The sequence below is a fragment of the Gadus macrocephalus genome, chromosome 2, assembly GCF_031168955.1.
Source record: "Gadus macrocephalus chromosome 2, ASM3116895v1".
NCBI lineage: Eukaryota > Metazoa > Chordata > Actinopteri > Gadiformes > Gadidae > Gadus > Gadus macrocephalus.
Window position 1 is genome coordinate 8086644 of NC_082383.1, and position 12521 is coordinate 8099164.

The following is a 12521-nucleotide window of genomic DNA, read 5'->3' on the forward strand; positions in this document are numbered from 1 at the left end:
CTCGTGGCTGTATCGACATATTAAGATCAGTCATCCAATCAACGTAAGTGGGGGAAGGACAAAGACGAACTGCATGGCAACCATCCAGTCACGCCTCTTCCAGTAGAGCCCATGGGACCGAGATCGAAAAATATGAATATGTTTCAATGGAGAAAGTAATTGTCTTCTGGTCCCAGTCTTTATATGCCCCGGATTACACACATATGTTGTTTGTGGATTTAAATGATAACTTTTCATGTCAAGAGCGGTCAAACATGCTTTTCATGTTTGACCGTTTATTGTGCAATTGTTCAGTTAAAGGCTGTAGAGAAAACACAATCGCTGGTTTCGAAATCGTTCCCTATTCACTCACTCACTATTCCCTATATAGTGTTTATGATATAGTGCACTATATAGAGTACGAACAAACGAGAATTCGGACACTACGTTGAACATTTCTAAATGTCATTTGTGTCAGTAAATGGCCGGGTATTCGTGTGAAGCAGACAAATGCGCCCACATCAAGTAAACAAACCGGCCCCTCACGTTTTTTAAAAAAAAATCATTTCGAATGTTACATTTTCTATGTTAAATCCCAAATAAATGTTGGACATTTCTAAACGAAAGCCGGAGACTCCATTATTAAATGTATTCATTTTCGCGGTTATTCAGCTTCTTCTCCGGAAAAACACGACCGCATTGCATTGTGGTATACGGGAGTAACATGTAAGGAGCATCGTCATTCAAATTTTGTGTAATTTAAGTCCACTATATAGTGCATGAAACTAACCACTGAGAATGCACCAGTCTTTATATGGCCTGGTTTACACATATGTTTTTTGTGGGTTTAAATAAAAAAAATCATGCAAAGAAAACAAAAAAAAATTGCGAGGAATTATGATAATGTTAAGTTTTGCTTTGTGAACTACAGCCCCTCGCTGCTCTCGACGCGAATGATAGACGTCACCACCACTTTTGTACGGACAGCGATCTCTGCTCCACTTCAGAGCTTTTTCCCAAGGGGAGGATAACAGCATTGAAAGAGGTGAAAACCATTATCGGGGCATGTGTAGATTTTCAGAAACGTGACGTCACATACGAGACGTGTCTTTCGCATTGTGTTTTCTCTACAGCCTTTCACTGAACAATTGCACAATAAACGATCAAACTCTTGACATGAAAAATTATAATTAAAATCCACAAACAACATATGTGTAATCCAGGGCAGATAAAGACTGGGACCAGAAAATAATCACTTTATCTCCATTTAACAATCTCATAGGTCCCGTGGGGGTCTACCGGAAGGTGCGGATTTACGAGCTCTATGGCAACTCTCGATAGATGTATAAAAAAGTTTTCTATACGTTTGTTTATATACAGACATAGCCAGACAGATATAGACATATATCAGATATCTGTCTGTCTGTCTGTCTGTCTGTCTGTCTGTCTGTCTGTCTGTCTGTCTGTCTGTCTGTCTGTCTGTCTGTCTGTATATATACAGACAAAGTCAGACAGAGACATATCTATATCTATCTATCTATCTGTCTGTCTGTCTGTCTGTCTGTCTGTCTGTCTGTCTGTCTGTCTGTCTGTCTGTCTGTCTGTCTGTCTGTCTGTCTACGGACAGACAGACAGACAGACAGACAAAACTCTCTATATTGTTGATATTGATTTATATATATATATATTGATCGATACATATATATTGATCGATATATATATATATTGATAGATATACATATATAATGTGTTGTCGGTCGCTGTAGAGGAGGTGGTGATGTTGGGCGGGGGCAAGACCATTGCCTGCCTTTACTTTGAGTTCAAGGGGAACTTAAAACAGTCTCAGTGCTTCGGCTGTGTCGCGTCAACCAATGAAGTCAAAGAGCAACGCGGAGCAGGGTAGCGTTGAGGAAAAGATAGTGGCGGTCCACGAGTTCTTCTAAAAATAAGAGTTTGTCTTCAAATGCTATTCGCACAGGGCGACGAATGTTCCCTCTCCGGGATTTACTCTAATTTGAACTAACTGAACAACCGTAAGTACGCGGCACGAAAATGTTGTTTCATATTAGTTGGGTTATTCTGCTCACGACAGCTACATATTCCGCCGCGGACAACGGAATAGCTCCACCAGAGCATGGATTTTGCCAGCCTATTTCAATACCATTGTGCACGGACATTGCATATAACCAAACGATTATGCCCAATTTGGTGGGTCATTATAATCAAGAAGACGCCGGACTAGAGGTTCACCAATTCTATCCTCTGGTAAAGGTACAGTGTTCACCAGAGTTGAAATTCTTTTTATGCTCTATGTATGCGCCTGTGTGTACTGTTCTGGAAAAAGCCATCCCACCATGTCGCTCTATATGTGAAAGGGCAAAGCTGGGCTGCGAGGCGCTCATGAACAAGTTTGGCTTTCAATGGCCAGAACGTCTCCGTTGCGAAAACTTTCCTGTTTTGGGAAACGGGAACATTTGCGTTGGGCAAAACGACTCCACGACTCCAGTGCCCCCGGTTTTCGTGCCAGTGGCAGGAACAACAAATGTTAACGTCCATCCAGATACGTTAACGAAAAAGTTTCGTTGTCCTTCCGTTCTCCAAGTCCCCACATATCTAAATTATAAATTTCTAGGCGAAGTGGATTGCGCCGCTCCATGTGAAAACACACGGAGTGCAGGATATATGTTTTTCGGTGAACAGGAGATCAAATTCGCACGCATATGGATTTTATTCTGGTCAGTGCTTTGCTGTGTATCCACATTATTCACAGTCACCACATACTTGGTCGACATGCAGCGTTTCAAATACCCAGAGAGACCTATTATCTTCCTATCTGGTTGCTACTCGATGCTGTCCATAGCCTACATAGTGGGCTATTTCCTGGGGGACAAGGTGGTGTGCAATGACAGTTTCACGCCAGAGGGCTACAAAACCATTGTCCAAGGCACAAAAAAGGAGGGATGTACGATACTCTTCATGATGGTCTATTTCTTCAGCATGGCCAGCTCCATCTGGTGGGTCATCCTGTCTCTCACCTGGTTCCTGGCCGCGGGCATGAAGTGGGGTCACGAGGCCATCGAGTCCCACTCCCAGTACTTCCACCTGGCCGCCTGGGCCTTGCCGGCTGTCAAGACCATCAGCATCCTGGCTATGGGACAGATCCAGGGGGACGTCCTCAGTGGTGTGTGTTTCGTCAGCATGAACAACCTGGACTCCATACGTGGCTTCGTGCTGGCACCCCTCTTTGTCTACCTCCTCACGGGCACCTCCTTCCTACTGGCCGGGTTCGTGTCCCTGTTCCGCATCCGCACCATCATGAAGCACGACGGCACCAAGACGGAGAAGCTGGAGCGGCTGATGGTACGCATCGGCGTCTTCAGCGTGCTGTACACGGTGCCCGCCACCATTGTCATCGCCTGCTTCTTCTACGAGCAGGCCTTCCGCCCCCACTGGGAGCGTAGCTGGGTGCGCCACAGCTGCAAGGGCCTGGCCATCCCGTGCCCGGCGCAGGTTGGACCCCACATGAGCCCGGACTTCACGGTGTACATGATCAAGTACCTGATGACCCTCATCGTGGGCATTACTTCTGGGTTCTGGATCTGGTCCGGCAAGACACTGCACTCCTGGCGCAAGTTCTACACCAGGCTGGTAAACAGCCAGCAAGGAGAGACAACAGTGTAGGAGTGTTTTTGCTATGTGCCAGCACACCAAATAGGAGAACCAACATGGGTTTTATACAAAAACGTGTGTAACCCACAGCCACTGTTGTCAAAAGGTAGAATGGAGGTTCACCAAGAAAGTGAATGAGCCTTTATTGAGTTACTGGTTTTGATGGTTCCTCGCTGTTAACATGAAATTGTAAATAATGGTTGTGTGAACCTTATTATTTTCTAAGTTCATTGTTTCTTTGTCTGTCGATGTTTGCGTTACCTTGAATAGTGATGCAAAAAATACCAATGGTTCCGTTTTGTTTACACTTTTTAGTGAAATAAATTAGAGTAGCACTCAGATTGAGGATATACTTAACATTTAGAACTCAAAATTGGAATAGACTGTACGACAATGGTATTATCGCTACCTTATCACTTGAATTATGCATGAACTCTTTTCCCCACACACAAACTGTTGTACTATACGGGATCCTTCTTACATTGATTATTTTCTTTTTTATATCTATTTTTTGTATTGTTTTGAGTTACAGTCAGTCTCTTTAATCATGTAAAGTCGATGTAAGTTGTGTATCGCAACATTCATGTACGGCCTATAATTATTTTTATTAATTACTACAGTGAAGTTTTTTGTATTTGCTGTTTTGACAGTTGAGTACCTCTGTGCCTATTGGTAGGCAGCTGCCAATAAAATGCTGCTTATTACACAGCTTCTGGTGTTCTGTTTTGGAGAGTACTAACGTTCAATGCATTTATAGAATGCTGGAGAAAAGATTAAGCATGACTATTTTAAGGTATAAGTAAGGTATTAGGTAACAGTCTCATCAGCGTGTTGGTTCCTGGAGTGATACAAGCGGGCTTATTTTTATATGGTTTAAATTATTCTCCTATTCAGTGTTGACTCCAGCCATTTAGATTGCTATGTTGGTGTATAGAATTCTTAAGTTTTTGTTATTCGTTGTACCCTGTGATATTGTCTGTGCTCTCAGTTTAGCTCAGGGATCATTCATACATTGCATATCCAAACAACAGTGAAAGCCAAAAGTAAGTTGCAGATTCAAACCCACAATATCTATGTTTATAAACGGACCAAAACAAATAGTTAAATCCCTAGCTGGAAAGCTCCAAGGTATACAAGTCCAACCTTTATAAAGTCTACTAAACAGTATGCAATTTCTTATATTAAGCTGCCATAAGGTTTTTACAACATGTATTTAGAGTAGAATATTCGACCACCTAGTGAGTATTTTTTTATTGTGACGTGAGAGCTTAAGCCATTATATAAGATACAATATAATGAACACGTATGCCATGTATTCCACTGATGGGGGGGGGGGGGGGGGGGTGTAGTAACAGACGGGTCAAAACAGGTGATGATCAGTGATCAAAGTTAACTGAAGACCCATGTTTAGAAAGAATATAAATCTAGCCAACCCCCTTCTTCTCCACTCACTCCTCTCCTTCATCTGCCTCACCCTCTCTGCTCAGTGGATCACTGTGGGGAGAATGTGAGAGGGGTAAATAGGAACAGCACTCGGGCCCCTGCCTCAGTGACAGACAGTCTCCTGTGCGCTTATCACTTCAAAGTGCCGCTGAAACCCGACTAGCTCTGTAAACAGCGCTGCCGTGCCTGAAGGCCCGCTTCCTGTGTTTAACTCTACTTAATGGCCAGCCTTCTTGGCTTAACGCTGAACCAGAGAAGGGAAGATAAAGTAAGGGAGAGAGAGAGAGTGAAGGGATTGCAGGAGTCGATTTGTGGGGGTGCAATGGAAAAAAAATAGGGTTTTATGGGAAGTTGTTGCATTGTTTAAGTGTACAGAAACCTTGATTGCATTGGGATAAACTTAATCGACAGGTGAACACAAACAAAGCATCTGTCTTGACAACTACATGATGTCATACGTCATGATTTAGTCTTTCGTGTTGGACTTCTGCCAAAACTCTCTCTTATGGGGTGTGCTATCAAGAGAAATGTGGTGCATGTCTGCAATTATTTGTTCAACGTGATGGGCTGGAGGTTTATTGCATGCAAAGGAATGTTGACCGTCCTCTTGGAAACACTGAGACATATATATAATCACATCACGCGCTGCTGGTTGTGCCAGCCCACTGGAGATATATAAACATTGGAGTTGGTATATGATCCTTCCCTAATTTTATTTTCAGATAGGACATGGAATGACTATAGATAAGAGCATGTTGTCTAATGATTGGCAATGTTGTTGATGGAATGAAGCAATACAAACAAGAACAATAACAAGGCATTCACAAAAAATAGAAATCAGGAAAGGGGAAAAGAAAAGATTGGAGGGAGGTGGAGTTTCATCTACATTTTTAATGCAATGTTTCGTCTGAGACTCCTATGGCAATGGCTTCACTCATTGTTGATGTCAGAACTTCGACTGAGTATGCGGGTTGCCTGCCATAACATTTAGCTTGGGGGCTAGAATGGACAGGCCAATGGAATGGGGATGAGTCAGGAGGAATTCTGATACGGATGATACGGCGTGGCTCTGGAGGAGGTCAGGCCTCGTGTCAAATGCAAAGGCACAGGATTACATGGAGGCACTATTACCAAAAATAATAGGAAGCTAAATGTGTTAGACATGTAGCAGAGTTGGCAGGGGATAGTGTGTTTTTTTTAAGCGCTTTTTCAGACTAATGCTGTTAACTGGTCTCTAGCCAAAGGGGATCTGGAGGCTTTTTTTTTTTTTTTTCTGTTAGAGCTGCTTCATGTTTTTATAGCACCAGCATTTCTCTTTATCTAGGCTCCTTCACCCTCTTTCTCAAGTATTTTCAAACCATTTGTCGTGACTTTTATTACTCAAAAGTACACAGACACAGTTAATGGCTGGCATTTGCCGGGTAACATAAACAAAGAGGGCCACCCACTCGCAAACAAACAAACACCCACAGACAAACAAACATACACCTTAAATTTGCACTACAGCTTCTATAATGGTAGTGGTTGTCATTTTCAACTGGGATCCCACCAGCTCGTTGATATCTTCTTAACAGTCTGCAGCATGATGGGATGCAAGAGGATTGGGGGGAGAGTTAAAGTAATGATACAAGTTAAAACACTTTGGCATCGGTATAAAACGTTTACTGGTGATGTACTTTGCACCTAAGGTCCTATTTTACCATTTTGTGTAATATTACATTTTTCCCACGGCTTTACTCAATTTATGTAGCTGCTACAACGTCACACGGAGACAGTGCTGCAGCTGTAGTAGTTAGAATGGAGTTTAATAGGAGAGTAGGTTATGACTTCAAATCGCTGTAGCACCAACCACATTTATTTCACATGGGGCTCTGTCTCAGAATCACTGTATGTTTTATTTTGTAACGGGTTTGGGCATGGCCATGATGTCCGGGCAGCTGAGGCATGGCCTTATTTAAAGTGGAAACGCCTGGTTGTCACTGTAAACCCAGTCAATTTGGTCTGTTCTGACAGCAGGGAGCCAAGATATGGCGATTCATTGAAAATCTATTTTTTTCTTTGAGCTTAAACTTGCTAGCCTCAGTATTGGCTACAACTTTATTTTACTTTCAATTTGGGACGGATTCTTTCCCCAAAAGCTCTAGTTTGTATTCAAAAATATTATTAAAGCCTGTTAAACATTTTTATAAACGTCTGATTTATTTATTCATAGGTTTAAAGAATATTGGTTCCTCCGAGAAATTCCGGGTAACGTGAAATGTTGTAGTAGATAGCGGAAAAATGACAGCCAGTGAAAAATAGAAAAATAAAGAAATAAAGAATATTTCACAAAAAATAAAAAGTCTTTGGACTTACAACAATAAACTTTTTACAAAAAGTGTTTAAGGCTATATTAAGTTCACAATTTGACACGTATACTGTACTCAATAAATGCAAGGGCTATTTCCATAGAACACGTATTTTCATAGCATTTTAGCTGGGCCTGTTCCACATCATCATCATCATCACCATGCATCCAATCCGGGAATGTTGTGATTATTGTTGGTCACAGTTTTGTCTGGTGTTGGTCTTGTTTTGACTGGTTTTAGAGCCAGCACACTGTGTGGCAGATGGGAGGAATTAACATATGTTTGACAGCTGCAATAACACAACCAAATGCTGCATTGGCTTTAGATGTGTTGTACATTTCATGTTATGTTCTAACTACTGCTGCCTATAATTTTCACTCACTTCCAACCTTTATTTACACTGACGTGCCTTGCAAACGGAGCTTCAGCACATACAATAAAGGTTCTTGTTATGTGCACGTCCAAGGTCAAGCACTGGATTTCCCACTGATACAGCTTATGGGAAGGAGATGGGGGAGGTTAACTGAAAGGCAAAACGTTGAACAAGGTAAATTATGTTTCCACTGTAGCCACCGTGGGGTAGTCAGCGCAGGAAACAAAACTGTGCTTGTAGCCGCAGGGGGGCCCTATAACGCACGGACTCTGTTAGGCCCCTCGGGCTCAGAGTGATGACTTACTGACTGGGCTCCTCTACGATGCGTTGCAGCCACCCACCTCACAGTTTCAAGGAATTTACAAGCTTGGCCGTCTAGTCTGTCAGTACTCCCGTCCAGCACACTGCAGCATTGTCCCCGCACAGACATTAGGGGAAATGTTCTGCTTCAGGCAAGGGAGTGTGTGCATGTGTGTGCGTCCGTTTGTGTGTGTATGTGTGCGCGTGTGTTTTTGTGCGTATGTGTACATGGGTGTGTACTTGCTCTTACACATGCGTGTGAGTGTAGTGGTGTATGAGTACATATGCAAGTGAATGGGAAGCGGTTATAGCACAGGCAAGAGTTCCCGTGGTTTCACTCTCTGTAATTTCCCTTCCCTGTTTGGGGTAATTACTTCCACATGGGCCCAGCCCAATCGAGATAGACAGGGCGGGAGGCCTCATAATGGCTCAATATTGGAGTTTAACAAACACATGGATGAACTTTTACTAGTGGATTGGTCATTCTTCTATCAAGAGTCATCGTAATGCATAGCAATTAATCCAAAAGTGCACCAACCGGGACCTTTGGTCTTAAAAAAACAGCTTTAGTCATTTATTAGAGGCCCCTTTTGGATTATCTTTTGTTGAAGACATGAGGGCACAGTGTTGACAAAATGTCCAACATAAAGCAGTTGATATTCACAACAGGAGAAATCTGGAGTCTAATATTACATGAATACTAATGTCACTTGTTGATCTTTATATTTTCAATTTGAAGAACCATAGTTAAGAAATATGCTTCAATGCTGTGCATGTGTACAAAATCAACAAAGCTAATTCATTTAGTTGAAATATACTATCCTTCATTTTCTTGATGGAACTCAAATTAATCTTATTTATGCTGCAAGAAAGAGTGACATTTATCTGTGTCCATTTGTTCAACCTGGTCTCAATCGTATAGTGGTGTAATGGAGAGGGAATGAATATAGAAAAAATAATATGAAATGCATGTTACATATTTAACCTCTAGGTGGTGCCATTGATATCAAATTTAATTTCACTAACACTGAAAAAAAAGCGAATTTACGGAAGAGGATTCGGGCCACATGAGATTTCAGACTTCTGAGATTAATGTCAGAATAGAGTGGCGAAGTCACGCCCCTTCCGGTAGGGCTCATGGGACCTATGAGATCGAAAAATATGAATGGGTGTCAATGGAGAGAAAATAATTATTTTCTGGTCCCAGTCTTTATATGCCCTGGATTACACATATGTTGTTTGTGGATTTAAATGATAATTTTTCATGCAAAGAAAACTAAAAATGTTCGTGAAGAAGTTTGATAATTTTAGGTTTTATGTGAGGCCGCTTTGTCGCCACTCTATAGAGTGGTAGGTCCCATGAGCCCTACCGGAAGGGGCGTGACTTCGCCACTCTATAGAGTGGCGAAGTCACGCCCCTTCCGGGGCTCATGGGACCTATGAGATCGAAAAATATGAATGGGTGTCAATGGAGAGAAAATAATTATTTTCTGGTCCCGGTCTTTATATGCCCTGGATTACACATATGTTGTTTGTGGATTTAAAGGATAATTTTTCATGCAAAGAATTCAACCGTTTATTGTGCAATTGTTCAGATAAAGGCTGTAGAGAAAACACAACGAGAAAGACTACACGGCTCGTATGTGACGTCACGCTCCCTGCGACTGGCGTGGAGAAGACCGACAATCTTCCCATCGGCATAACTGAAACTCTGCACGTGCCCCGACTTATAATGGTTTTCACCTCTTTCGATGCTTTTATCCTCCCCTTGGAAAAAGCGGTGAAGTGGGGCAGAGAGATCGCCATCTCTGTGCCGAGTTCCAAGGGCGGGTGTGGTGACGTATATCATATGCGTCGAGAGCAGCGAAGAGCTGTAGTTCACAAAGCGGCCTCACATAAAACCTAAAATTATCAAACTTCTTCACTTCTTCATTTTTAGTTTTCTTTGGATGAAAAAATTATTTTCTCTCCATTGACACCCATTCATATTTTTCGATCTCATAGGTCCCATGAGCCCTACCGGAAGGGGCGTGACTTCGCCACTCTATACTGAGAATAATGTCAGAATTCCGAGAATAAAGTCAGATATCTGAGAATAAAGAATTCTGAATTTCAGGTTTGTAGTGGTTGATCTTGCCCCATTCCCTTTTAATATTAAACACATGTAGCTGCTCAGAATGAGATGACGATAAGACCTTTTGAATATTATATATAGACTTTAAAACAAATAAGTACAAATATAGGCACAGTCTGTACCTGTATAATAGCTATACTTGCATTTACAATGCTTGAGTGGTGCATTTCAGAGATATTTTTAACATTAGGCCAGACTTGGCAGTTGCTGATGGTGCTCATTGTCTCTTTGGCCCATTTGTATATCAATTGGTTCATATCTGTCTGTTGTAGCTGTCGCAGTATGGGCTGAAAGGAAGTGAAATGATCTGTGCCTGAAATCATCTAATAAATTTGAAGACACCATAGAGAATTGCCTTTCTTCACAACAATAAAAGGAGCGGAACTGGCACACCATGTAGCCCATGCAACAATTTTTTTTTTAATTGCGTAAAAGTGTAAAAAGCTACCCAAAGGGCATTCAAAACGTTCCAATCAGACCATCCTCAGTGCAAAAACATACAAAGGTAAAATACTTCCTCATATAGACTACCCCTAGTTGGTGGCAGACATGTCAATCAAAAGGTCAGGTAGGTTGACGTGTTGACTAGACATTTTAAAAGGCACCGCTCACCTATTTTCACTTTTCTTGACAACATACATGGCCGAGCTGAAGCCTGAACTCTATCAGGCCTGTAGCAAGTGTGACAAAGCAGGAAGTGAATGAGATTGGGGCCCACTTCCTTAATACACAGCATTGTTTTTATTTAGCCGATAAACATTTAACCTTAACCTTAACCTTAACCTTGGTGACAAGGGGCAGACGTAATATGATTTTTCTAATCGCCGTCTCCCCTACCCACCCATCCATTGTACATCCTCAGTGTTCCCTTCGACTTTAATGACAACTTTAGGTTGTGTGCACTGGTTGCAATGGTTTAATAGTTTCAATGAGCCCTCAATTATCCAGTTTTTCTTAATTATAATGCATTTGGATAGCAAAACATGTTGCTATTGTTCACGGCATGCCGTCAAACTAGATCTTCCTTCTGTGTTGCTTTGCACTGTGTCAGTGACAGTGTATTGTTGAGCGTAATGATTTAGCATAACTTCCATTTACTCATGGAACTATTAGACGAACAAGCTTAAAGGCACCCAGTGCAACTTTATGTAAACATTCAATGAAAAATAAACATTCAATTTCTAGTCTTTTTTACACGTAGTAAGTTTCAATAACTCCATACCATTACATATCGACATTCAAGGAGCAAAGATGAGACGTCGTTGTGTGGTGAGAACTGATAGAAAATCGTAAACAACAACAATCGCCGGTGGGGAGAAGCCATTTTTCCATTGACTGGAAGCCTGCTTTATTTATTGTAGGTTACAAAAAATAAAGAAAATGGCGGCATTGTTGTTGTTATCGATTTTGTATCAGTTCTCACCACACAACGACGTCTCATCTTTGCTGCTTAAATGTCGGTATGTAATGGTATGGAGTTATTGAAACTTACTACGTGTAAAAAAGACTAGAAATTGAATGTTTATTTTTAAGCCTCGAAAGTTGCACTGGGTGCCTTTAATGGCCTTGATTAACCCATTCCTGGAGGATTTGGTCATCAAGTAATGAATAACCAGCAACTAACCAACTATAGCCAATTACTCCTAATAGAGTCAAATTGAAAAACACATGATAACACAATTCATTTTTATTATGATTATTAAATGTGTGAGTAGGTTTGTGTTTGCACACTTTGTATTTAAAAAAATGCCGTTATCTTGTGAATGTTTAGCATAACTCTGTTACGTCAGGATACTGGCTGAGTACTGTCTATCTCAAAATCTAATTTGTGATGATGATGGAATTCAAAGTGAAAAGCAGAATTGAGAAGAAGTCTTGAGATAGCAATCACAAATAGGCCTGCCTCTACATGTCCAAATATGAACCACCATCCAATAGATGACACAGTCTTCAAATTAAAAAATATTCTATTGTCATGAACTGTAAAGATCTAAACGGTCAAGTAGTAGTAGTAGTAGTAGTGGTGATAGAAGCTTGCATGAATAGTAGTATAGCCTACCTAAAGAATCACTGAGGGATTGTTAAGTGATCAAACATTGTCTGTCAGCAGCATGTGAAGCCTTGCAGTAAACTTGTTTAAAGTAGGAATTTCTCTTATCTTCCACTGAACTAAAAGAGGGTTCTCTCCACTTTGTTTTGTCTGTGACCGGTGATGCATTATAGAGATCGCCGGCTGGCATGAGGAAGCAGAGGACGGACAGGCAAGGAATGTGTG

General features: G+C 41.4%; 1 protein-coding gene across 1 annotated transcript; it reads left to right on the forward strand.

The window, feature by feature from the left end:
* Nucleotides 1–1799: 1799 nt before the first annotated feature.
* Nucleotides 1800–4356, forward strand: fzd2 (frizzled class receptor 2). The gene has a single exon (XM_060038973.1). The coding sequence runs from the start codon at nt 2032–2034 to the stop codon at nt 3658–3660; it is 1629 nt and encodes a 542-aa protein (XP_059894956.1). The 5' UTR covers nt 1800–2031; the 3' UTR covers nt 3661–4356.
* Nucleotides 4357–12521: the final 8165 nt, after the last annotated feature.